The sequence below is a fragment of the Ambystoma mexicanum genome, chromosome 3q, assembly GCF_040938575.1.
Source record: "Ambystoma mexicanum isolate Mex_15411 chromosome 3q, UKY_AmexF1_1, whole genome shotgun sequence".
NCBI classification, from domain to species: domain Eukaryota; kingdom Metazoa; phylum Chordata; class Amphibia; order Caudata; family Ambystomatidae; genus Ambystoma; species Ambystoma mexicanum.
The window spans coordinates 900,904,120-900,931,267 of NC_090926.1; the positions used below are offsets into that span (position 1 = coordinate 900,904,120).

At 45.2% G+C, this 27,148-nt stretch overlaps 1 protein-coding gene across 2 annotated transcripts in view; it reads right to left on the reverse strand.

Annotated features, from left to right (window-relative positions):
• PRKCA (protein kinase C alpha) overlaps window positions 1–27,148 on the reverse strand; it is a 1,912,272-nt gene that overhangs the window by 431,339 nt on the left and 1,453,785 nt on the right. Inside the window, exon 9 of one of the 2 annotated variants that reach the window (XM_069655049.1) lies at window positions 4,518–4,541. The exons of the other annotated variant lie outside the window; for it this stretch is intronic. Coding sequence (XP_069511150.1) covers window positions 4,518–4,541 — 24 coding nt within the window. The remainder of the gene's footprint in view (window positions 1–4,517; window positions 4,542–27,148) is intronic. 2 annotated transcript variants of the gene reach the window in all.

Here is a 27,148-nt window from a genome sequence, read left to right on the forward strand (position 1 = left end):
GTTTTGTTGTCTACTGGTGATAATCACGGGACTTTTAGTAACTGTTGGTTGTGGGTTTTGGTATTTGGAGAGAATGTACCCCTTGAATGATTTCTTACCTGTTGAAAATATAACTGTTGTTCCCACTCCTTCTGTGCAACTACATACCTTGTCACCTAGAGATCTTTTGCATAGACGGAATTATCAAAATAACACTCTACTTCTAATTATGAATGCTACCCATGCAATCTTTAACAGAACCAATTGTTGGATCTGCTCGCATTTACCGCAACATGGGGATAAGGGGCTAGGTTGGTATATTCACCCTTTACCTTTGACAACTGCTTGTTATGCTTCACTTAGAGCACTGTTCTTTGGCCGATGGAACGATAGCATCTCGGGGAACTTTGATGGAACTAATTTGAATAGTTTTGAGAAACGTGTTCTGACCCCCCTGGGATGCTCGCTTTTCGCAAATAGGAGTAAGCTCAATATTGCTTCTATTAGGCCTTCTGATAGACTGTCTCGTCCTTTCCAATCTTTGATTTCCTTTAAAATGGCTCTGATAGGCAATAAGGATGGCGTGCCTCCTTCTTATACTGTTAACCAGAGCCCCGATTCAGTTTCTTTCTGCATACAGAGGAATGGCACCCGGTCAATGGGAGATTTTAAAGGTTGTGCCAACGTTGCAAATTTGACTGGGGAAGACAGACCTTTGTATGTAGGCGAACCTATCTATTTTGTTTGCGGTAATGTAGCATTTCCATGGTTGCCCAGGGATTGGCAGGGAACTTGTTATCTAGGAATCCTGTTACCTGGGGTGTTTATAGCAAGTACTGTAGAGGTTTCGAAGGCTCGTCCACGGCAGGACGAGAATGGCGACACTCCAGCACACGTTCTAGGAGCGAAATCATTCCTTCCATTCTTTGGGCAGATAGCGAATTCCGAGGATATCAGGAAACTAGCGAGAGTACTGGAGAGAACCATCAACCGGACCACAGATATACTCTATAATATGACTTTAGAGCAGAAAGCGATCAGATTGGTAGTGCTTCAGAACCGGATGGCATTAGATGTCATTCTGGCTGAACGTGGTGGAGTATGTAAACTAGTGGGGTCCGCTTGCTGTGTTTTCGTACCGGATTCCTCCCCAACTATTTTTAAGGCAATACAGAATCTGCACATTCTTAGTTCAGAAGTGCATGTTCCCGAGGGAAATTGGGATCTTAGCGCTTGGTTCTGGGACCTCTTGCGGTCTTGGGGTTGGAAAGTGCTTTCAGTCTTGCTGATTATTTTGGGAATTCTGCTATTTCTTTGTTGTTGTATCCAATGTCTACCAAGTATATGTTCAAAGCTAGGGGGATGTTGTGCTCAGCCGATAGCTACAATAGGACATAAAGTGTATGCCCCGGATAAAACCTCTAAGGAGTATGTACTGAAAGAGATCTTAGTAAAAGATCTAACGGCAATAGATATTTCTGACAGCTATTCAGGGTGTATGGACGATGACACATGGAGTTATTTGCAGGGAGATCAGAAGTAGTTTAGCACTTGGCATAGGCCAAAAGGAGGGTTTGTCAAACTAGAAATTATATCGTGCCTCCTATTGCTATGAATATATGTATATTGGCCTACGCCAAGCTGCTAACAAGCTGCTTATAAACTACATGTGAATAAACTCGCATTGCAAGGTCCTGACCTTAGAAACCATGTAAACTGTCATTTTGGGTCAAGCCGCCATTTTAGGTTTTCTTGGTCTATAAAGTCACCATGTGAGCTAAAATGGTAGCCTATGTTATTCAGAACAGAACTCGATTGTCATGTCCTCTGTACAGCTAATGTATAACTTGCCTGCAGGCCACTTGTTAGGGTCATGAGCTGAGACCTTGTCCTTCTGCTGACTTGTGTGCAATGGATTACCTGTATCACTGAAACTGATCTATAATTGAATGAGAAACCCTGCTTAACTATATTGTATAAATTAAGTCCCGCATTGTAATGTTAGGCCTAGAGCATACATTATTACCATTTCTTCTTGTTAATGTATAAACCTAAGATGAACTAGATTTGACCTGGCAAGGGACCCCAGAGCAGTAACTTATTTATGGAATGGTTAACCCAAAGGAGGGCTGAACAGCAGGCTTGAAATGTATAAAAGCCTGACTGTTTCAATGAATATTTGCACTCACTAAGCACACCGAACCACGCCAGAGTTCGCTGTGTTGTACTGAGGGTCGATAGCTATCTGAATTTTGTTCTGTTCTTTTGTAACTGGATTCAGTATAAAATAAAGTACTTTGTATGTTCCTTTGTAACCTGTGTTTGGTGTGTTTCCTTTTTGGTTACCCTGCCTCATATTATTTCCTTGTTTTCACAGATACAACAGACACATGCATAGGTTAGCGAAGGTCTGATAGGTGCCGGATCATTTGAACTCCTCAAGGGATGATCACTTTGAAAACCATGACTCAAGTAGACTCTCCACAAGTAAAACCCAGGCAACAATTGAAAAAACAATCTTAACTGAAGCATGATCGCAATATTGTTCACGCAAAACACAGCTTCATACTGGTATTAGCATAAATGACCTAACAACATTTGACCTAAAACATTTGATCGAATTTATTTGACCTTTTTTTTCAGTCAAATTTAATTAAATATATATATGGAGGTGGGTAAGGGTATAGATTCGGTTGAGGGGGACTAGGGGTTGTGGGGGGTCTCCCCCCGCATTTTAGACAGAAAAAAAGCTGAAATATATTCGACTAAATGTGATTAGGTGAAATGTTTTAGGTCAAATAGACCCAAACACTTCATACTACATGTACTTTTGCAATTGCCTAGCAGTAAAGATTTCCCCTTTCTGCACCCTTTTCCTCTGTGAAATCAGGATTCTGAGTCAAATGGGGGTCTCCCCACATTGTGACAATAGGTCAGTGGCCCCATCTTTCTCCCCACCTTTCAGGGTGATCATGCTGCACGCACACGCACGTGGCAAAGTAATGTTTCCCAAAGATGACCAAATGCAGGCATGCTTGTGATGTGCCATGAGGCCTAGCGTGGTGCTGTGCAGGTGTCATGCACTATACCCAAAAGAGCAGTTCATATTCTACTGAATAAATATCTCAACTCTTTACTTGAGCATTTGGCTTCGAGAATGGATAACCCCTCCTAAGAACTTCCTAAGGAGAAGGCTTGAATTCCTTTTTTAAATATGTACACATTCATCGGAATGTATGGGAAGGCCAGATTAAGACTGCCTACATGTTTGCACCGTGCCCAACAATTTCTGGCTTTCCAGTGTATACTTTACTGTAATCACATAACAAATGACAATATATACCACTTTAAAGGGATAACTTACTCCAAAGTGCACTTTTGGCATGGTGGGTGATAGACATGTATTCTTGTATCTCTATATGTTTGTAAGTGTTGTGGAACTGAAGCACTGCATACAAGAGGAACCATCAATTCGCACAAAGGAATTCCAGTATCACTCCCATCACTGAAATCACTCCCATCACTGAAATCACTCCCATCACTGAAAGTATTCCAACATGGAAGGTGCTGCTCCCAGCGGCTCAAGAGCAGTGATTTACCAGAAGCAACATCCAACTTCTCAAACTTAAATGCTGCTACAAACGCTTGCAGACGTAGCCATTACACGATGTGCAAAAAGACCATCGTTCGTGGCCTTGACTGCCTTTTCCACAACCACATATATACATTTACTTGTTTCACAAGTGGAATGAGTGAAAAGACTCTGATATGTGATTGGTTGGCCACATTCTCGTTTTACTTCGGTGAGATCTTGCAGGTCCATATAACAGCCAGCAGGCCTCCTGACTCCATTCAGTGAATAGCTCGCCATCGTGCGATTCGGCCCGGCTCTTTTCCTCTGCTCCTGGAGGAGCAATGTGTTGCAGGGCTTGTTTCATACTATCCTTTTCGATGAGGACATGGAAGATAACAAACCTGCATGTGTCACACGTTCCCACTAAACTCTGCCACCAAGAAGTGGGTCTACCAGTTGCACAAACACCAAAGAAAAACCTCATGCAGTGAATAGAGCAAACAGGCGGGGTGGGGGCGGGGTGGGAGGGGCAATTCTCTAGGAATGTTTCAGGCAGTGCACACTGAAAGACCCGAGTGTGTTTCCACTAACTCCATGTAAGGGCAAGGGCAGGGCACAGATTATAAGGGTGTGCTGAGCCACAATCAGTAGGTTGAATTTGATGCCAGAGGTCATTGCAGTGCTTTCATTGTCCAGTGAGCAAAAGTTACCAAACAGCACCCATCCAGGTAAGCACAAGGTGCCCATGAATTTCAACACTTTGCATTTTTCTTATTTTCTCTCCCTCTCCCAAGAAGCAATTTGTGCAGCAAATGTTGTGATCGGCAAATCAGCTTGCAGCAAAGGCACGTCAAAAGCAGCAGTTCAAAAGCGGTGAACACCCCGCAATCACAGCACACTGGTCATTCTCAAGAAGACACACAGAGGCATGCCAACCACCTTACTTCCTCTGGTTTGGACGCACCTTATCTCGGCCGTGTCGTTTACCCTGCAACCATAGGTGAGATAGGCGTTCAATGTTTACAGCTGGTTTACTGTTAACATCCATCATGCATGCGAGAAACGTGACAGCGGCAGTGTGAGCTCACAGGCGGTCTTACTGACTACAAATTAGACGGCAAGGCGGTCCAATTTGCAAAGCACAAGTGGCAGGAATGCACATAGCAAAAACATCATGGCACATCAATAGAATGACAAAGGTTTCCATTTTGACCTAAGCAATGTCATTATCAGTCATTTGGCATCCATGCAAAACATTGTTTACAACAGTGAGAGTTGACCAGAAGATGTAACATTATAATGTCCTGTATTTCATGGAATGAAGGTCTAATTGTGTGGTTCATCCTATACACTACTGTTACTATTGCGGCCTAGATGCTGATGCCGCTATTAAACTCCATTTTGGATAGAGAATTATAATGATGGGTGCAGATTCTTAGAATTCTGGTCCGCAAAGTGACATTGCTTATCACATTTAGCACTTTTCTGTCGCGAGCATTCGCTCTGTTTTATCACTTTGCCATATTTGCATATTTTGTCATCATCATTTGTGTAATTGACATATTATTGAATTTTCTACTGTAGAGAAATACAAGCTCCGGCCCTAAGGAACACGTATAGAACATGAGTCCGTGACCAGCTATTACAAAAGGCAATTTAGTATTCAATTTTGCAGGGCTATGTGTAGTTGTTTAATTTCTCTACATATAGATTAGATATCGCTGTTCCATGCAGGATCAAATTGAGATGTCTTTTACAAATGTTATACTTTTGGACACATTTTATGATGAATAATGTGTCTATTTTTTAATAATTGTGTACATTGTAACAATAAAATATGAATATATCATTCTCACTGACCGAGCCTATCCCCTCTTTCCACACAGTTGAGTCTATTCAATTAGTAAATAATGTTCTTATCCACGTGACCATCTCTTCTGGTTCAATGCTTATCACCTTAACATTTCTCTTTGATGATACATGCTTACAGAGCGGATCACTGAGGGCTCCTTGAACACTGTGTGGTAGGTCTGGAGCATTTTGGGGAAATCCCTGCAGTACCTACCAGCTCACAAGATATGCTCACAGCAGGCAAGGACGGTGACTCCCTTTAACTCCTTACGGCGGCCATATTACTCCAGTCCTACGTTCCCTCCACTGGCTTCCTGTCGCTAGGCGTATAGAATGTAAGGCCCTTTGCTTCGTTCATTGGGCCTTCTATCGCCAAGGTGCAGATTACCTATGGGACAAATTCTCCCCATATCTTCCAACCCAAGCTCTTCGATTGGCAAATGCCGGCTTGATTTCTATTCCCAGAGTCTGCCTCAAGAGCTGGTGGCCGCGCCTTTTCGGTGGCAATTCCCAAACTATGGAATGCACTTCCTTTCGCCTTGAGAGTTAATCCGAACCATCTACAATTCAGGCGTCTCTTGAAAACGCTCCTCTTCGGACGTATAGCGGACTGTGTAGTTGTGCTTGATGCTTTAGTGCCAAGATGCCTTTGGGCCTACGAGCGCTCTATAAAACTTTTTAACATAACATATAACGGGGCAGTTCCTTAACAAATGGGCAGAATTATTCATGAGGGTTTGCAAGGACAAGCACTTGCGCATGAAACAATAAGAACTCTTTATATTACATAAGTGCAAGAGCTACAGTTAGTGTTACTGCTCCTAAAGGTGTAAAAAGGCCCAATCGTCTTGGAACATACTTTAGAACATGGTTTGTCGTATGCACTTTGTTGTGGCGAGTCATTGCATTTGTAAAAGATTGTCGGTATGCCTTTTCACCAGCAGTGAAGTTAATTTTTCAATTTTTTATTAAGTCAGATAAAAGCAAACCATTTGAAAGAAGGGGAGGGATGATGAAAAAAGAAATACATGGAGGGTCCAGAGTTTCCCACTGTGCTGTTAAAAAACAAAATAAACAATACGAATAAAGCCTTACATTAAAACCAATGGAAAGAACTTTTGCTGTCTGGGCATCTGTGTAATGTCATGGACCCGACCTTTGATCACATTGAGGTAACTCTACACATTTCAACTGTTTGGAATTAGAAATTGACTGAAATGAAAGAGATGGTCTAAAGCTCCAAACATAATATTACATCAGAGAGCAAATACTCATCAGGAGTTGTTATTCAAACAAGGTTCAGTGAAGTGACTGCCTTCGCCAACCATTAACTCTTCTTAACACCTTTGTTATACAATAGCCATTAAAAGGCTCTGCAACCTCACGGGGTACCACCATGTACAGCTCTAAAATAGAAAATCAGGGACACAATATTCCCCTTCTCTGGTGGAGTGAACAGCTGACCCCAACCTCTCCTCTGGACGGGCCAGTGTACTACATACACAGGTGGGCAGGGAGAGTTCTTCACATTAAGAGAAAAGCAGGGGCCATGCAAGTCCCTTACACCTAGATTGACTGATGCGAAACACATCAACTCATAGCACGTCTCACTAGTCACAGACACAGATCTTGGTCCAAGCATTCATCACAGACTTAGATGCCTTGGACTCTGATATTAACTTCCATGGCTATTAAATGATATGTTTAGAAGATCTTAAGCAAAATGAAAGCCCCCAATGGTAGGCTCGTTGAGTGGCTGCATGATCAGCTGAGATATAGGGGCTTGAACAAGTGAGACTAAGCACCAAGTGGCCATATGCATGCTGAGTGCCCGGCGCTACAGGTCAATAACATATAACACAAGGCTGTCAACTGGAAAAGCTTCTTGTCTGAGAGATGACTATATCTACAACATTATGCAACCTTTCAGCTATGGTCAACATATCTGGGTCACCGAAGGGGACATCTGTGAATCCCTCGGCTCAGGCCAGTGATGACCTTTGTCTAATTCTGGTAACTCTGTGCCTTTTCTCCCAGACTGAATAATTCTCTGGTGTCCAGCGGTCTGTCGAGTACATAAATGCATGCTCTTTTGCAGTGGAGCAATACTTCCGAGTACTGTGGATAAACTCAGAGACTTCAAGCCCCACCCCTCTACAGCTAATGAGATATGTATGAATGTTTCAGATTAAAAGTAGATAAACACACAAATAGAGATAACACAAGTAACATCTACATGCATATGGAAAATTGTAGCACAAGTCCAGAATATCTTTATAACGTACATTCTATGAAACCGTAACCCTTTATTTTAATAAAGGTAATAAACAGAGATTGATCCCAATCTATTTGTAAACCAGAAAGAAAGTTAGAAGAAAAGCACCTTCTTATTCCTACATATAGGCCTGGGAGTATAACATTATCCCTGACTGGAGACCCACTCAGGACCCGTATTCTGAAATGTTTCGAACAGAGGGAGAGGGAAAACTTGACAATGTAACCAGAGTGATTGCAATCAGACTCCAAAAGCCCGAGACCTTTCCACACTGGTCAAGATGAACCTAGCTCAGCAAGTGTACATGAGCAGCTCTAATACCATAACATAGAACAGAGGGTAGGGGGAGAGCAGAGTGAGAAAGTGAAAAACGAAGCCACCAGAGACCAGTGGGGGGAGTGTGGGGGAGACTGTGGTAGATGGAGCAGAGGAGGATGGATTGCAAAGTAGCCAAAAGGGAGAGAAGAGCAAGGACTCAATGTCGCCTTCTTTCCTAAGCATGTTTAAAATGTCTTAAAATGTTCATCGTGTTAATTGTATTCACTCTTACTGCTGGTTACTGCTCCGGTGAAACAATGGTTAAGTAAGTCATGCAGGACATCTTTTTATGCCTTCCTCATACCAGGATATAGACGTCCACTCCAGAGCATTGATCTGGAATTGCAGAGTCTCAACCATGGACGGGCAGACCCCTGGGGAGGACCTTCCTCCATGACTGTACACCTCCACGCAAATAAAGTAGGCCAGCTGCCCAGCACTAACCAGGAACCTCACCCGCCAGCAGGTAGGATTTGGGAACGCCTGTACGTACCAGACCATTCTGCAAAGGCTGCTCGCTTCACTGACCCAACCGGCCTATAAAGCGAAGAAAGGACGAGACTGCAGGAGAAGATACCAGAACATTCATTCCCCAGGCTTATCTTGCTGAAGGCTAATGTTCTCTAGATGGACAGGCTCTTGTAGGATCTATGTGATCACTGTGACCACACATAATTGAGACGGCCGGAAATGGCGACTTTAAAAACAATAATTATTAAACCCCCTTTACACCACATAGAAATGCGGGGGGGGAGGCCCCGCACAGCCCGCCTATATTACTATAATATCCCATACCTCCCCACATATATATGTGGTGTAAAGGGGGTGTTTAAACAAAAAAGGTCAGGAATTTCGGCCGTCGAAATTGTGAGGGTGAAATTTTGAGCCATTTCCACGCTTATATGTCAGCGTGCACATATGTATAAAACAGGGAGTGCTTTTAGCTAATACTGAGAGCAGTGATTTATGTCATTACAGTAACAATTACCATTTTTCTCGTTAACTTCAATGGCACACATTGCATTGCAGGCATCTGGATGTCAACACTTTATGCAAGGCTTGTTCTGTAATACTCAGAAACCCTATTTTATTGCGTTACATTTTTCTCTTCTTAATTAGGATATTATATTTGATGTATTCTCTTCTCGTGGCAATTGCTGAAGAAAAACCTTTATCATAAAATACCACAAATGGGACTCTTAATTTCTCTGCTGGTAGCCATTACGTTAAATAAATACAAAATCGTATATCTGCAAAAATGAAACTGAACATTACAAATGTCAGCTCTATGTACTCATCCCTTATTTTTATTCAATTGCAAACACACCTTAATTGTGCAAGCATCTAACATAGCAAAGCAATATGAGTTTATAGCTCAGCCTTCTCAGCCTCCCCATCACATTTGCAGGCATTGGGGCCCTGCTATCCGCAGATCCTATAGCACTGCTCTTCCTTAACCAAACAGTGACAACATATGCATCTAGTGTCTATACAAAACATGGACTTTAGGCGCCTAAAACTCAGGTCCTCAAGGCACGTTGTCATATGTTTTTCTGCCAGTCCATCTACTGTTGAGAGATACATAGACAATTGATTACATGTACTCCTCTTTTAAGCATGCCGGAAGCATGATGCAATATGCAGAGTGTGAACAGCATCATCTGATCAGTTTCATTAACACAGGTTTCATCATATACAACCCGCAGCTGTGTGTTTTTAGAGGGATGGGCTACAAATGCAATTGCATCGCTGCCCAGACCTCCCAGCACATGGCAGTGTCTGCCATTCTCAGGACTGTAAGCTCCACAACGTCTTCTGGCCACACTTAAGGCACCACCAGTAATTCTGGAAATTGCAGAGAGTCCTAAAAACAAACTATTCCAAAGTCCACTGAACACTCTGGCACTTCAAGAGGGTCCCACACAGGACTGGGTACCGGGCCAAGGTAGCAGATGATGGGGGCGATGGGGGATCCACGTGCCACCCTCCATTGGTCCCGATTCTGTTGCAGGGAACAGTCACAGGAGGATCCAAACAGACCTCCCCCAAATTAAAGTGCCTGAAGGTCACACAAGCCAGTCCCAGACCTCTTCCTGAGAGGAAATACAAACAAACCAACTCGACAGTCATCTTCATAGACAAGATACTTTGAATGCCCTTCCAGTTACTGTTACTAAACATCACAGAGCAGAGAATATCTCACTTCAAGGGCCCAGAGAAACTCTCTCCAAGCTCTCGTGGATGATACAATGTTGCCAGTTTGCAGTTTTCCGGCAGCATTTTGTCACACATGACTGATATAATCATACCCATCCTTTGCATGTAATATGTAGTTGGAATTTTCAGAAAGAAAAGCATTTCTTTTGCATTCAGACGGAATAACGAGTCTGTTAAGGGGTTTTCTAGCATCAGGTTCACACAATGAGGGTTAAGGGGAAACGGAGTCCTGCCCGAGCAGTGCTCTGAAGTTACAGGAATTGGGAACTGGATTTCAAGATGGCGGATAAAGGCTTGGTCTTGAGTAAGCTCCAGTACAATTATGAAGGGCAGCCAATCCCAGTCCCTCACCAATTCAGGACACAGGTGCGGACACTCACAAAAAAGGCCAGCCCTGCAGGAGGGATCACAGGGTTATAAAAGCCCCCAAACTCAGTCTGGCAGTGTAGGTGTTTGGAGGAATGGGGTCGTACAGTGGAGTCAGAGCTGGAGAAAGGAGTATTGAAGCAGGTTGAAGGAGAGATTGGACACAGAGTGAGGGGGTGATCGGTGACAGTAAGGAGCTGGGGAGTATCAGGTGAATATTGGTGAGAAAGAACAGTAGGTTGGGGGAAGTGAAGTGGAGGTTGGTGAGACAGAGCAGGAAGTTGGTGGGGGTGTGCATCTTTTATACTTGGATGGGAAACATTACCCTATGGCTATTTTTTGTGTTGTTGAGGATTACTTTTACAAACTGTCAAATACTAATTTGACGTGTGCACTTCCTTCCATGATGTGAGGCAAATTGAACACATTTGAATATTTCATCTTAGATATTTTCACTTCTAGTGACATCGCTACCCACTGCACATTGTAATGAGTCCCTCCACTTTATTTGTTAGGTTTTGTGGCCTGCTGTTAAATGCTTGGAATACTCATTCTAGAATGGCTGTGCCAAAGAGAAGACCCCATGTAGCCAAAGCCCTACCTCTCTATACCACTGTTCTCACCCAACCATTTACCCCCTTCCTCCCGCCCACTTATTCCTGGGGTGGGATGGGGTGGGGTGTCTCAGGCCATTCGCCCCCCATCCACCACCTGCCAGCTTCGTTCTCTCTGCTGCGCCCCATGCTAAATGCTGCATGTCTCGTCCTCCTACTGTGGCGTCCCCCAGTCCACTCCTGCCATCTTTAGCAGGACAATGCTGCAGGGGAGTCACACTTCTCTCAATCTATCTTTTGGGGCTGTCATCCCATGCCCTCATTGGTGCACTGCAGCCTTCCTAAACTACCCTTGCTTGGTTCGAGCCAGTAAGATGGGTTTTCCTGGGGATCCCCCCCCATGAGCACTAATGCTTAAATAGAAGGCCTTAGGTTTCTCTCCCAACAATCCTCATCAAAGCTCAGTGTCTTCCTTAGACAACATTCCACTGAGACAATGCAAACTCTAAGGTTCCAAGCACACACTTGAACTGTTCAATTTTGTTTTTAAACCTAATTAACACCCGTGGCAGGGGGAGCCAGCCAATCAGGGGGCTAGAAGCGCAGGCTTGAACCGCCAGTTCAAGCCTGTGTTCCAAGCCGAATGACGGCCGGCTCTCCGCGCTGCCATGTTCCCCACACCCTCCGTCCCATTTTTTTTTCTCCATCCACCCCCCATCTTACCTTATTTCGGCAGCTGCCACCGCCGCATCTGCTTCTTCCCTTTGCCTCCCGCAGCCCCCATTGAAAGGGAAGAGGGGCTTCTTACGGAGACCCGCCTTCCCTTTCCATGGCAGCCATCTTGGAAAAGGATTTTCCTTCCTACAGCAGGACGCCGCCCACATCCCGTTGTAGGAAGAAACATCCTTTTTTTTAGCACCCCGGATTACTGCTTTGCCAATTTCGGGTGCTAATGGCCTTCATCCCTGTTCCAGAGGCTGGAACGGGGATAACGGCCCAGAGCCCTTGTTATCCACCCACACTTCGCTTGGGCTGATAACTTGGGTTGTCGGGCTGTTACATCCATACTTGGCTAGAAACATCCCGGTTAGGTAACTACACGGAGGACCATAGGCAGCGGGCTTTCGGGTAATAGACTCCAGCAACACTAGGGGTCCTCCACTTCCATGTATTGGGGTACACCACTACTGGCGATTCTCATCAATTCAAAAAGGGAAAGCACCAAGGTAGGGGTCAAAAAGTGCAGACAAGACATGCATGCACGTGCAAGGCGCGTGCCATAAAACAATGAAGAGAATATTATGTGTTTATATACATTGTATTTTGATAAAGTGCTCATTATAGAACAGGATGAGGGCCTCCTAGTGGTAAGGGACAGGTTACCAAACAGCTGGCACGAGTGCTCATACTGGGCTTCCGGCAGTAAGGCTGGGCTTGCATCAGGGCATCTGGGCTGAAGGCTCAGGTTAGGAATGCAGTGACTTTTCAGGCTTTCACCATTCATTGGGATGATTATGCTGTGTCCCTGCATACGCTTCACTTTTCTCAGGCTTTACCCACTCACTGGGACGAGTATGTAGTGTGCTTGAATACTCTTCACGCCTCTCTGATTTTACCCATTTACTGGGATGAGTAGGCTGTCTTCTATCATTATGCTTGTATCTCAGTCTAAGACTGATATGATGCTGCCCCTCACTATCTGTGCCTGCTTGGCCGGGTCGCCCGCTCTCCCTGTTACCTGTGGTGTAATAGGGTTGTATCACCAGGGCGCACTTGCCTTCTGAGTTTCTGTGTCTTGTCAGGGTGGCTCCTGTGCTTTTTTCTTCTATTTCCTTTGACACGCTCTGTGTCTTCCTCTCTGTGTGGTTTCGTCATCGGAAGGGAGTTTGACTCTTTCTCCTTTCCCACCATCACTTTTCTGTTGCGACTCGCTCCGAGGACTTCTTTCAGGCAGGTAGGCTCTCTCTGTGGTTTGCTGCAGTCTGGGCACTTCCCAGCCACGGCTTTCCCTGGAGTCTCTCCTGAGCCTCCCTCCTGTATCCGTTCTCAAACTTGCAGACTTCCCCATGTCTGCAGCTTACACAGTGTGACTTGGGCACCCTCTTCCTCCCGCTATCCACTTGTGTGGCATACAGCTTTTCCTCCGGGTTCCCAGCGTCTCGTGACCAGCTGATTTGAATTTTCCGGGTCTCTCTCCATCTCTGTCTCTGGCTCCACCCCTCCTTATGTTGATGCTCTTGGGCTTCCCCAGTTTCTCATCATAAACCTTTTTGGTGTCAGTGATATAATCGTTATATCTACTTTGAGTGTCTTCATCCCAGTACCTGCGAGGTACTTATTCTTCATCATCCTTGGGGATTTACTCATCTCAGTATTTGACAAGTACTTATCTTCTGTAATGACTTCATAATAACAGATGTTGGAGGATTCTGGTTTTCTATCAACTGATGTAGATTGATCAGACTTTTGTGTGAGATGAAAAGGGAGTTCCTCATCGGGATGAGAGTCCTAGTCTCCAGGGGGGAGTCCTTGTCTCTCCCTGTGAGGTCCCACTTGCTGCCACCCCTAGGGGGAACGTTGGGTAGCAAGCTCACCTCCCTAGCCTCATAAGGAAAGGCTTACCCCGTGGGGAGGAGTGACTAAATCCCCCGATTCGTCAAACACCCAACTGAATTCATTACCCAAGATTAGGGTTGTTAAGTCATTGACCACCTCCTGTGGTGCACAAGGAACATTAAAAGTACTGAAACATGGGGGGAAACATAATAAAAATTAGCATGGGTAAATTAGGTATTACCCATGTTGCATTCCTCGGGAGGCTTTACTGACGTCGCCTGATTAGAAGAAACATTACAACCACATTAAATGATAAGCAACAAATGTTAACAATGAATGCAATGCAAGTTTTATTTTGCACATTTGATATTGTGAAAAATAATCAGGCAAGACTTATTTCTTGCAAAATTGACGATTCTACCCACATTTCTCTGATGAGATCAAGCATCACTGGTAATGAGCCAAACATAATGGAAGATCATTGTCCAGAGTACATCCAGCAGTGGAACCCATGGACCTTCTACATAAGAAGCTGGCACACTCCCGCTGGAAACGTCATGGGAATCGTACCAGTATTACGGCCTGGTACTAAAACTGCACCTTTGCGCATTACACAAATGCTGACCCCCATTACTGCTACTAAGGGAAGCAGGGGTTGCAGGGTGTCCCTGCTTCCATTAAATGGAGAGCAGGGGACACGAAATTATAAAAATTAAAAAAAGGACCCTGCGGCGCCAGCGCTGACCCACGTAAGTGGGTGGGAAATTACGCTGCGGGGATCGAGGGAGGTCGGCGGCACACTTCCATGTGTGCTGCCATAAAGGTAAGTGACCAAGGGGGTAGTGGAGTGGGGGGATGTGGGGTACAGTGGTCTATCTGATCACTGCACCGCGCCGTAATGGTCGGCAACATTTTTGTTTGAATTACGGGCGGCGCAGTGATTACATAGTTTCATGTTATGTACTAAGGCAGGGGAGAGACATCTTTGTCAGCTCATATATTTTTCCAATTGCTGTCCTGGTCTAGTCAAACGGCTCAAGGTGGGTACGGAAGGTCTCAAACCCTGAACTCCCTTACCACACTTAACCCTAAGATAATCATACCTCTTAAAGGCTTCCCTCCTTTACACGCCAATCAATGCAGCCCTTCTGATGTTTAACAAATGGAGATTTTCCACTGCTTCAATTACAGAAGAACTCCATCCCAGAAGTACTAATTCTTGATCTAGATCAACTTCATAACAAATCTTAGGGAGAACAATTGGCTGGGGTCTAAGGATCCTCCACAGACATCATAAAATAAGGACGATGAAAAACTGGAGAGCCCAACGAGATTACCGGTTATATGAAAACCACTCCAAACCTGCTTCTTGAAGAGGCTCAAAAGAAGCAGCCTGCAACGATGTAGCACCAATGGTAGGCCCCTAGGACACTTGTCATCAACCTTCTTTCGAACTCTGGTGGACTCAGGACTTGGGACTCAGGACTCTCACCAGAATATAGATCATATCCTTCAGCAGTCTTGTTTTCCTGTTGCTTTTCAGTCATCTCCGCCTCTATGGCTTCTGGGTCATGGTTTCTCTAAACTCCTTTTGGGCCTGAGCTATTTGGCTTAACCATCTATTATTCACTCTCAATCTTCCTGCTACATTTGCTGCTAACAGATCGACTCTCTGAAATGCCGTCCATACTCCCAAACTGATGTCTTCCCTTTCCCTTCTGTTAGATTGTGGCATTGGGAGTTCAGTGCTTCATTAATGACATTGATTGGATGAGCTCTTTCACCCCAAACTCAGGGTTGTGACATTAGTTGGTGGCGTTTGGTCCGACCTCTCACTTTCCTTGTCATCTTATTGCTTACATATGTAGTGCATTTGTGATTCTGTCTCTGCAGTCGAGGGCTGGGAAGCACTGACGCCCACCCCCATCTTGAAATAGGTGGAATCAGTGTGCTGGGCCAACAGACCGTCGCTCTGATCTCCTACTGATACTGCTGGTGATTGTGTTCTCTTCATCATAATGTTAGCTCACTTCACGTATCAAGCCGTCTACTTTCCATAGTCAGTGAACATCTGATTTCTCTTGGACTCTGCACCACTTTCCATTAAGTGCCCCCATTCATGTTGTGGGGCACAGTACAGAGTTCGTCAGAGCACACGAAGAGAGGCAGGATCTCCTTTAATATTTAGTAGTTCACAATTTCCGACTGATGTTGGGGTGCCATGTTTTTCTTTCTCCCTTCTTCCCTGATGTTTCATATGCATTTGGTAGTCATAATTCATGAGCGGCCCTGCTCTCCACATAACACATCTTGAAAGAGGTCTCCACAGGTGGACTTTTCCTCTCAGAGGGATCCCCCCATTTGCTCCCTTCCAGGTGTTGTGTCATACGGTCGTGGCTGCCCCTGGTTGCCAGAGTCCTGCAGACTCCCTATATGGCCCCTCAAAAGTGACTGTCCCAGTACACTTCGAAGGGAAAGAACCAAATCCGAGATCATCCCTGAAGACAGTGGTAGATTCACCAGCACCAGAAACCAAGGATGCCTGACCCAAAATGGTACCACTACCAGCAGGTCTGACCTACTCCCCCAAATATCTCCTACACTTTGGTAATGAGTGGAAATGGAGGTAATGCATACAGCAGGGCGAGGAGAGAGAGAGAATGCCCACATCCCATGACATGGGCTCTGGTTACCTGGTGCATAACGGCCGATCCAGAGCATGCTCACAAGGGGAAAACAAGAATGCCATGGGTTAACCAATCTCTGACAGATCTGCAGAAATGCGTCATGAGAGAGACATAACTCCAGGGTGGGTGAAAAACACTAAGCTTAGTCTGCCTCCTGATTGTTCACCCCCTTAATATGCACCACAAACAGGGATAGAACATTCTTCTCTCGCCACTAAAACATTTGGTCTCCTGGTCAAGGATTTGAACTTTTCCCACCTTGGCGCTTGGCGTACATTTTTGACACCATGGGTTTGGCTTGACTAACACTATTCTCCCTCTTGATGACTTACAGAAGCATCTGCAGTATGTTGAGAATTTTAATCCCCTGTAGCTTTCTCCATTTGGAGGAATTCAGGGAATGAATGCTCGACTACCTTCCCAGACTAGATAGATCTTGACAGATGGCTCCTCAACTCAAATTGCTGCTTTTTGAGTCATTACACAATGTCTGCTTCCGGAAATCCCTGTTTCAGCCAAAATGGAGGTTTCATCCACATCCCTTGTTAAACAAAAATCTTCACATCGAAATTGGTTGGTGGATTGCAAATAGACAACAGAAAGGAGATGAGATGTGTTAAGTGAAACCTGGCCCGAGATCCAAGAACACTGTAGTAACCCATTCTCCCTCGGAGGTCAGACATGGTCCGGCTCAAGCCTTCTGAGGGGGTAGAATGCACAATATGTGCTTCCTAACTTTTATATCCTCTTTGGAGTATAGTGTCCTGCTCCCATGGGAACATGGACACAGAGGAATTTATATCACATATGATATTTATTATATGTATACAAGTGACAGTATTAAGCCCTGCTTCCTTCATCCTGTCCTCCAACTGTTGTCCATTCTCTCGTTCCCCACAAAGGGGTCTCAAATCCCTCACCTCCGATGTCATCGGGTGATGACACGACACTACACATCCCCTTTTCATCACAAATACTTTTCCGTATCCCCGCTCATCACTGTGCGTTGTGTGATGAATCTTCTGATGTCGTCTCTTCTCCCCTAGTGGGAGCCCCTCCCCATGAGTCTAGGGAGGTGAGAATGCTAATCTATAGTCCTATGGGGGGTGGTACTCAGCGGGAGGAGCTCATGAGGACGGATCCCGCCCTATGGGACAAGGGACAACTATCTGAAGAGAATGCGGTATTCCTGCCAATCACCTGACCCTAGACCCCTTTTCTACAATCCTAACAACCCCTTTCTTAATAGGGTCATGAGCAATTGTCACACTATCATTCCCCTAGAAAGTACTGGGACAAGGAAGAATAGGAATTACCCAAGTGAAGATCCCTTTCCCAGTATTGTGATGAAGAAAAACTCCATTGACTCACAAGGTAACCGCAAGATCAGTACTCGGACAAGGGAGAAGTACGGAAGCATGAAAATTATCTATGGGAACCACATTGAACAGTTTAGTGGTTATAGACTTCGCATTGATCCAAAAGCAGTTGAAATGGGGGAGGGAAACCAGGTGTTGCCAAACCCTCCCTCGAGGAGAAAAGAGCAAGGAAGCAGTGCCCTGTTAAGAGGGGCATGTGGGCCAGTTTGCCCACCAGACACACTGGGGACCTTTGCCAGTCGGCAAGGGAAAGAGAAATGGAGAAAGCCAACAAGCTCTTCACTGGAGGAACCAAGGAGAGAAAATCTCCAAGGAGGGGTGAAGGCCCACCGAGCCATCAGGTCTGGAAGGATGAAAGGACCAGGGACAGTCTGCAACCAGCAGATGTGCAAGAGGGGCGGAGAGCCAGACTTCCCAACTGTGGAGGGGCTGCTGGGGAAGCCAAACTGAAGAGGAGGTGGGCAGAGACCGAAGCAGAGCTGCAGGAGCAGTTTGTGGGTGAGGCCACATTTCCCAACTGTGGATTCAAGGAGAAACCAGTGGCGGGTAGAGAAATCAGCAAGCAGAGCTACGCCACAGGACCACGTGGTCTGGCCGAGCCGCTCACAGAGCAGAGGGAGAGATACTGCAGAGTCATGTCGGCAAACCCAAAACACGTCCAACTTGTCAAGGGAGCCGGGCAAGGCATTGGAGACTTTGTGAGAAGCTGCCAAGGCCAAGACCAAACAGATACATGGGTGGCTAATACAGTGGTTGGGGCTCTGAAATGGGTGTGGCAAACCCACATACCTTTGAGAAGGGATACAGAGAGAAACCCATTGATAAACAGAGACTTTTGAGGAAACCTGCAAGAGTGAAGCGGGTTTAATTGAGTAATACTATGAGTCTGAAAGAAGGGTTGAGCCCCATATTTTGAAACTAATGATGATCTTTGTGTGAGAAGCAGTACTTGGCAGGCAAGTAAACCAAATATGCATGTGAAATCAAGATACTGCAAAGGGAACTGAGTGCAATGCATATGGAGACAGTACTTGGCAGGCAAGTAAATAATGTCTGAGTTTGGGAATAAGAGACCGGGAGTAAAAGGGAACCAGGTCTGCCAGCCAGGGTCAATGACCCAATTGAGTTTGGAAAAACATCCTACTGAGTCGCAGTACCTGGTGGAAGGAAACCAGGACTGCCAATCAGGGTCATGAACCCCACAACCAGAGAAGAAGCCCTGGAAGGGGCAGTTGAGAAAGAGAGACATTTCCCCGTCAATTGCTGAGGTGTCTTGTAAGCCTAAGGAAGACTGGGTAAGGGAAGAACTATATGAGAAGCCTGATTGAACCGGGAGAAGGGAGCCATTCCCCGTGGCATGTGGTAATTTGTTTGAGACATTGTGAACTGTCAAGAGGAGGGAAATACTCCTGAACTTTGGTTTAGGATCTTCTTTTGGGCACCTGAGTTTTGGAACTTTGTTTTTCTACTGAATGAAGGCAAGTACAGACAATCCCTTTTTACCTTATCCTTAGTTATTAGTGTGAGGGTTAGAAGTAGGTTTTTGGACACAACAGTGGACTTTTTAGTTGACATCCTGACGGATCCCTTAGAAACACCTCTTAGTATTACGGATAGGTAGGCGTTTACCCAAACTTCATTTCTTTAACAAACTTTTGTATCAATCAATAATACTACCTATGTGTCCGAGTCTTACTTCTGCACGCTTACAGTAGTCTTTCAGATACACAGGCCTGAAACCTCGAGGTAGACCGTGACATTTCTGTTTTGTGGTATCCGTACAAAAAGTCAGGAGAAGTATTTCGAATGTAGAAATAACTGCATCTTTTTTGCGATTATATCTTCAAATATGGGGACATTTTTACAAAATGTACGTGTGGGGGAGGGCTGAGGGGAATAGTTAAGGTGGGGGGGTACTCCACGACATTTTAACCCCCCAAAAAGATAGTCATTTTTTACATTCAAAATGTTAACATATATCCTGTTTTGTTTGGCAAGGCCATTTCTCCATCACTGTTTCTTCTACCAACACTAACCTCCCCTCTATCACACACCATACAACTGGACCTTACTTTAAACAAGATTACCTCTTCTAAATTCCATACTCTTCAATCCTCCATCCTCACTGCAATATCCGTCTGATCAGCTTTGACCACTGACATCCACCACTTCTCAGTGTAGTGGGCAACTTGACCCTGACCCAGTTTCCCACCCCCAGAGACATAGTCTTCTTAAAGCATATTTTATCACATGGCATATTATTTTTACTTTGCCTCCAGACAGGTTTTCTTTTGCACCAGTCCATAGCCACGTCCATACTAGCTACATTTCCCATCGAGTCTGGAAATAGCTTAGTATTAGCTTCTCTCCCCCAACTGTCCTCAAAAGGGCATACTCCAGTAGTACTGTGCGGCATGTGCTATGGGCTACAACCGTTTTCTTGACTGCATCCTTTCAATCTCTCCCATTTGCCCCGGCCCATGTAACAGACTCTTTGATCCCTCTATCAAATCTCTCCACTACCCCATTAGTTTGGAGATGATGTAGGGCACTGGTCTTAAGTTTAATGGCATGCTTCATAAAATACCTCTCAATCTCTCGCAATTTGAATTGTGATCAATCATCTGTGAGACTTACGCTAGGATAACCCTCGCTGCCACATATTTCTTCCAAAAAAAACAAACACTCTCCCCAGAAGTTACGCATGGTGTCATCAACACTTCTGCCTAACGGGTTAATAAATCTATCATTACTACACAATGGGCCTCATTACACGAACGGCGGTAACCATGGCGCTATAAGCGCCATGGTTGCCACCGGTATTTTACAGAGTCTGCCATGGTGAATGGCGGAATTACCGTCCTATTCCAAGGTGTGTGGGGGCGGTAATTCCCCATTCACCATGGCACTTCCCCATTCCCATTTTTGCCCCCATAGGGCTCAATGGGAATGGGAAGGCGGTAATTACGGTACCGCAAATTGCGGTACCGTAATTACCTCTAAGGTCCCTTTGCGGGTCCCATCCTTAACGGCTGGTAAAAACAGCCGTTAAGGTAGGGTCCCACAAAGGGACCTCGTAGTAAGGCGGGAAGGGTTAACCGGCACTGGTACCCTTACCGGTACCGGTAAACCCTTACCGCCATCCGTGTAATGAGGCCCAATGTGTCTGACAACCACCACTTCATACCGGGCCAATCACATCAATTGACATTTTCTCCCACAGTCTTTCAGGAATATCTGTGATATCGATTGGATGCTTCTCACTCACACAGACCTTACTGCTATTCTCACAAAGGATATCGTTCATTATGATCCCCTCAATTTGCATATCACACACCAGCCACCAATAGCTTTTCCTTATTGTGCGTTTTGTCTTTACTATTCCTTGGTGGCCTTCATGACCAAGGTTAATTAACTTCTCCCTGATACTTTCCCGTGGTACCAATTTGTTACCCCTTATCAGCATTCCATTTTGGACACACATTTCACGTCTTATGCTCCATAAAGCTCTCTGATAATCATGTGCAAATTCTCATCTTTCAACATTTCCTCCTTCCATTCTTGTTCAGAGATCGATGATTCGGATGCCTCCAGGATTACATGTTGGTCTTCATACTCATTATTTGCTTCCTCATCTGTTGTCATCCGGGACAGAACATCTGCTGCATCATTTTTTACTCATGGCTTGTATGTTACAGTAAAATTGAATTCCTGTAATCAGGACACCATATTCTAAGTCTTTCATAGTAAATACCTCAACTAAGGGTTTGTGGTCAGTGTGTATTTCGAATTCTGTCCCCCATACAAAACTCCTGCATTTTTCCATAGCCCATCTAATGGCTACCGCTTCCTTTTCAATGGAGGCATACACCTTCTCCGGCCCCTTTAGCAGTCATGAGGCAAACGCTACAATGTGATCCTTTCCCTCATCTGTTTGAGTTAAAACAGCACTTAATCCAATATCACTTGCATTTTTAGTGATCACTGTCTTTCTTCCTCTTTGGTAATTCTGCAATGCTGGCACTTCTGCTAGTGCACTCTTTATGTAATTACATTCTCTTTCTCAGCCTTCATTCCATGCAAATTTCGTGCCCATTTTCATCACTCCTCTGAAAGCCACTGTGTGGTCTGCAAATCCACAAATGAGCTTTGAATAGTACTCAGACATTCCTAAGAAAGTCCTAATGTGATCCTTTCAGCTTGATTTGGCCATGTGCTCAATAGCTCCAACTAGATGCTTCTTCAGCTACATTCCCTTCTTGGAGATCGCATAGCCTAAATACTACATCTCTTTCCTGTGGATTTTTTATTATTCCTTGCTCAATGTCATCCCAACATCACGTAGTTTCCTGAGAATGCCCTCCAAACTCTTGCTGTGAATCTCCCTGTTCTCCGCATACATCAAAATGTTATCTTTGAATAAGATAATCCCTTCTTCCCCATCAAATATCCTGTACATAATCTTTTGGAACACTGAAGCCATAGGTATGGGGCCAATTGGGATTTTGTAGTACTGAAATAACCCTTCCGGCATTATAAGCGGAATAAAATGCCTAGATGTAGTTTGACTTTATGGTATGCCAACGTGAGATCAAGTGTCAAAAACACTTTCGCTGGGCCCATCGTCGATATCAGTTCTTGAATGTTGGCCAGAGGGTGCCTCTATGGAATCACACATTTATTGAGCTCCCTCAAATCAACACAGATTCTGACCTTCCCCATATTCTTTCTTACTACGAAGAAGGGTAACACCCACTCTGAGGCATTGATACTTTCGATGATCCCTTGTTCTTCAAGCTTTTTTAGTTCCATTTTACCTTCATTCCTCATGGATAACGGATTATTGCACAGTTTTATGAGAGACTGGTTTACAACCTTGCATGAGCGTTATACAATGAGTGAAACCCCATAGGCAGCCTATCTCACCCTTTAATACTTCATCCTGGATTAGTTGGATGCTTTTCTCCAAGCCCTTTACTGCAAATACAGACTCTCTCGTGTTGGGATCAAGTTTAACTTTTGGCATCTTCTGATGTGCCCAGTTCAAGAGCGGAGAGGATCCCTTTTTTGACAAATGAATTCTCCCAGTAGCTTCTCTCTCACTGAAATGCAACAACACTCTGAACCAACAAGGTATAGTGGTGAAGTGAGTGCACACCTAAGTAAAGGCGAATGTTTGAAAATATTATTTTGAAAACCACAAAAAGCGGTGTTAATATTCTTAGGAGGTGCAGAGGAGGAAAGGAGGGTTTTGGCACAAAAACCCTATAGTAAACAGGAACAAAGGAAGAGGACCCAAATTTGGAGTCCTCCCGTCCCCTGCACACTCTAGGGCTACGCGACAAGGGCGTAGATTCTTTAGGATATATTTCCACTCCACCTCCGGGATGAGGGTGTATTTTGCTCCAGAGTCAACCATAATTACAATAGGTACACTGTTAACATGGACAACAGATGTTGGGCTGTCTAATTCTTCTTCTTCATTCCACACAGCCGAAATGCATTCTTCTCTGTCTTCATCACTGTATTCTTCTACAATCTTACAGCACCTAGCTAGGTGTCCTCTTCCTTTGGAGATCCTGCAAATGATTCTCAGTGCTGGACACACCAGGCTGTTAGCCCAATGCGAGGGACTATCATCTGTAACACGTCCCTGGATTAGCCTGTCCCTTCGAGTGATATCTACCTCTCCCTCTCTGGGTCTCTCTTCCAAAACCCCTTTTATTATCTTGGTTATTATTGCTCAACCTTCTTCTCACAGCCTGCTGGCTCACGGCCGCAATTGGCTCCATTATGGGCTGAGCTGGGATAGCATCCGGAGCAACCTTGATGGCGACAACCTTCAGCCTGTTTTCCAATGTTTTAACACATTTTTCAGTATGCTCGACCTCCTTGGCGATACATAGGACTGTTTCTAGAGGCGGATAATCTTCCGCCCATAACTTATCTCTAACCTTGCTCCTCCTACATTCTAACATAAACTGGTCTCTCAATCTCTCATACAATTTACAAGTCCTTGCTAATTTCTGTCGAGCTGCAATGTTTTTCTTTACACTCTCCCCTTCTTCCTGTTTGAGAAAATGACAGTAACAAGCCCTGCTTCCATCCTCCCACCCTCCAACCATTCTCCGTTCTCTCGTTCCCCGTACAGGGTTCTCAAATCTCTGGATTCCGATGTCATCAGGTGAGGACACAACACTACAGTTTTCTGTTGCCCCACCATTCACCTTGGGTATGTGTGGGGTTGGTAGGTTTATTGCTGGTTGTCTCATCTCTGTTTGACAGGAGAAATCCCAGTTCATTCCATTTCTGTTCTGGACTCCATTAACCTGATTCTGCTCTGTGTTTCCTTGGTGGCGCCAGGTTTATTTTGGGAGCTGTAGTTTTGAATTAAACAAAAGCGATCTCCCACCAGAAAACTGGTTTGAAGGTATCATAAAACAGAGGGTGGTACTACTGTCAGCAAGCATGGCACGTGAGGGAGGTCAAGGACTGGCCACTCCAAACTTCCCCTCACCACCTCTGGGGCAGGATTCACTCAGGATTTTACCCAGCTAGGCCCCTTGCCCGGTCAAGAGGGTTCCTTGACTCCCACTGACAGGGTCATGTCCCTGACCCTGTGCCACTACTCAAACCATTGGTCTCATCTCCTGGCTACTCCACATCTGTAGGAAAATCCACACTTTTCCACACACAAGCTAGTACTTCTGGTATTTCTCCTCTGTAATGTATTAGCTATTTGAGTTTTCATCCTCTGCATCTCGGCAACCCTTGTGTGCAGTAGAATTTCTTTTGTGATACTCACCCAAAGCAGAAACCACAGAAATGATTCATTAGCTTCTGCAGGTCACCCATCACTTTTATACGCCCCGGACATTGGGATCTATAACTGGGAGGAATGTGATGGGAGCTGCCTAGGTCTTTTGCCCTTACGCTCAGAAACGGCCTTGTCATGAGACCCGCTTGTATGACACTGCTACTTTGGGGAGGGAGTTCATTAACGGGAGGACCTTCACGCCCTCACCATGAAACCTCTCCCTGTGGGAATTGTCCAGCAGTATTTACTCATAGGTGCTTTCAACAGAACACAACGTTCTTGCTGCAGTGGGCAACTGTTATAAGTCTATGTCGGCCTTCGACCCTCTGTGGCACTCCTTGGTGAAGTCTTCATGAAGCGGCATAGAACAAATTCCTCATGCCCTGAAACCAGCCCAGCTGGCATGCTCAGCATTAGGGATGGCATCCTCTTGTGCTATGAACCCGGGACCACCCGATGTGCATGTCATGAACCAGATCACAAACATTCATTCTGCATTCGGAAGCTCCGGTGCCCTCTGTCAGCATAAAAAAAGACAGGCATTTGGCTGGCAAAATAGGAGTCGGGACACAAATCAGGTAGGTACTGTGCCTTTTACTTAGTTACTCTGCAAGAGCATGCGGCCGAGGCCAACCCTCCTTGAGCCTCAAACTCACCATCTGCAACTACTCCAGTCCAAGTTCAAAATGGAGCTCTCATTTACATTTAAACACAACAGCCTTATGGGCTTGTGTAAGAGGTCAGCCAAGTGGGGATAACTGCGTTGCTAAATGTTATATTAAAAAGGTAATCAATGTCATCGGGAGTCAAGAACGCCTCATTTGGTCAGGAGCAACATTACCCTGAGTGGCGCCAACTCATTGGAAGGGAGGAGGCAGATGGTATCACTCCGCTGTGACACCCAGCCCACGGCTTTGCCAATTTCTCACCTCGGAGAGCATGTATTTATTTATGCTTAAACAATAATTAAACCAATGCTTAGCATCTTTATGAAACGAAATAGCCTCTGAATTGGGGTGAACGATGCATCTGACGGGTAAAAGGAGGGTGTAATAGCAATGCAGTCTCCTGGGCTCAGAGGAAGGGGGAAGTCGACAACGCAAAGGCTTTATTGGCGCAACTCACTAACAGCTTTCAAAACTGCCAGGCAGCACCCCTCCCCCAGACCCAATATTTTGAGGCTGGTTCTGTGTAGTGACCTAGCACCTGTCAGGATGATCTGTGTGAGTGAAGTGGGGCATGGAATGTGGTGAGGAGCCCGGAACTCAGGAGTCTCCGAGGTTCCAGGGATGACGGTTAAGGTGAGAAAGAGATAGAGAGCCAGAAGGAGTAGAAGCTTGTTAACTGCTCTCACTACTCACCTTCCTCCCTGTAACTGGAACAATAAAGCAAGCTCACCTTTTATACATATATGGCTCTGGAGTGGTTCCTGCTTACAGCCTGAGGATTCATGCCACCCCAAGATACTACATTTTGGTGACAAGGAAGCTTAAAGAGAACCCAGATGAGGAAGGTGGAGAGCAACTGCTGCAGGAATTGAAGAAAAGTCATGTGTTGTTGAGCAGCTGCAGACCTTGAGGATGTGGGAAGCAGTAGAAAATTTACCCACGGTTTCAAATGCCCAGGAGAGAGTCAGCTGATGGAAGATTGAAGAAATTGTCGTGGGACATTGCAGAGACTGGCAGAAGTGATGCATGATGAGATGCTCAGCAGGAGAATGTGCCGTGAGCAGAGGTAACTAAAACTGCTGCAACATTGTGTGCCGTAGTGCTCCGAGAAGTAGCAGAGTAGGTACAGAGGACTCTGGGACTTGCGGTCTGTCCAAAGGCAGGCCAAAGTGAAATTAATGGAAGCGGAGACCCAGTGAGTGAATTTAGGAGCCTAGCTGAGGTCCTGGAGTCCGTTGGGCAGCGCGCGCCCAGCAGAGCCTCTGCATTACAACCATGCCGTTGGGCTGGAGCGCATGCTGCTTTCCCCGTGCCACATGGCTTGCCTTCATCGAATGCTGTGGAGCACATTAGAGGAAACGTCTCCTTAACGCTAATCCAGCGCGATGACGTGGGCTAAAGACATTTGATTTGAGCATTCTAAACTGGAAGTTGTACAAACCGCACCGGTCGCAGTTCTGTTAAAGCCAGTATTGCAGCTGAGAACATATGAAATGTTATGGAACGCAGTGCCTAAAGGAGCCTTTGTGACCCCTGTGAATGTGCTTGTTATGAGGATAGAGGTATCATATTGGTATTAATGCTGCGGCTCAGGGACATGGGAAAGTTTGACAGTTTCCTTCTACAAGGTTCAATCGAAACCTGGATTTATGCGGTGGAGCTTAATGTTTCTCTCACATGCTGTGATGGGGGAAATAACTCTGTGTGACTTTGCAGGCGGTGCAGAGCAGCGTTAAGAAATTGACTGTTTTAGTTGGAGATCGAACAGTTCCCGCAAGGTCGAGGCTACAGCACCTAAAGGAACAATTTTATTTTGTTGTCATCAATGGGGTAAAGTAATATTTACACATTTTCGTTTTCCAACGGCCCCTTAAAGAAAAAGGTGAATTACTATATTTAAAGCATAC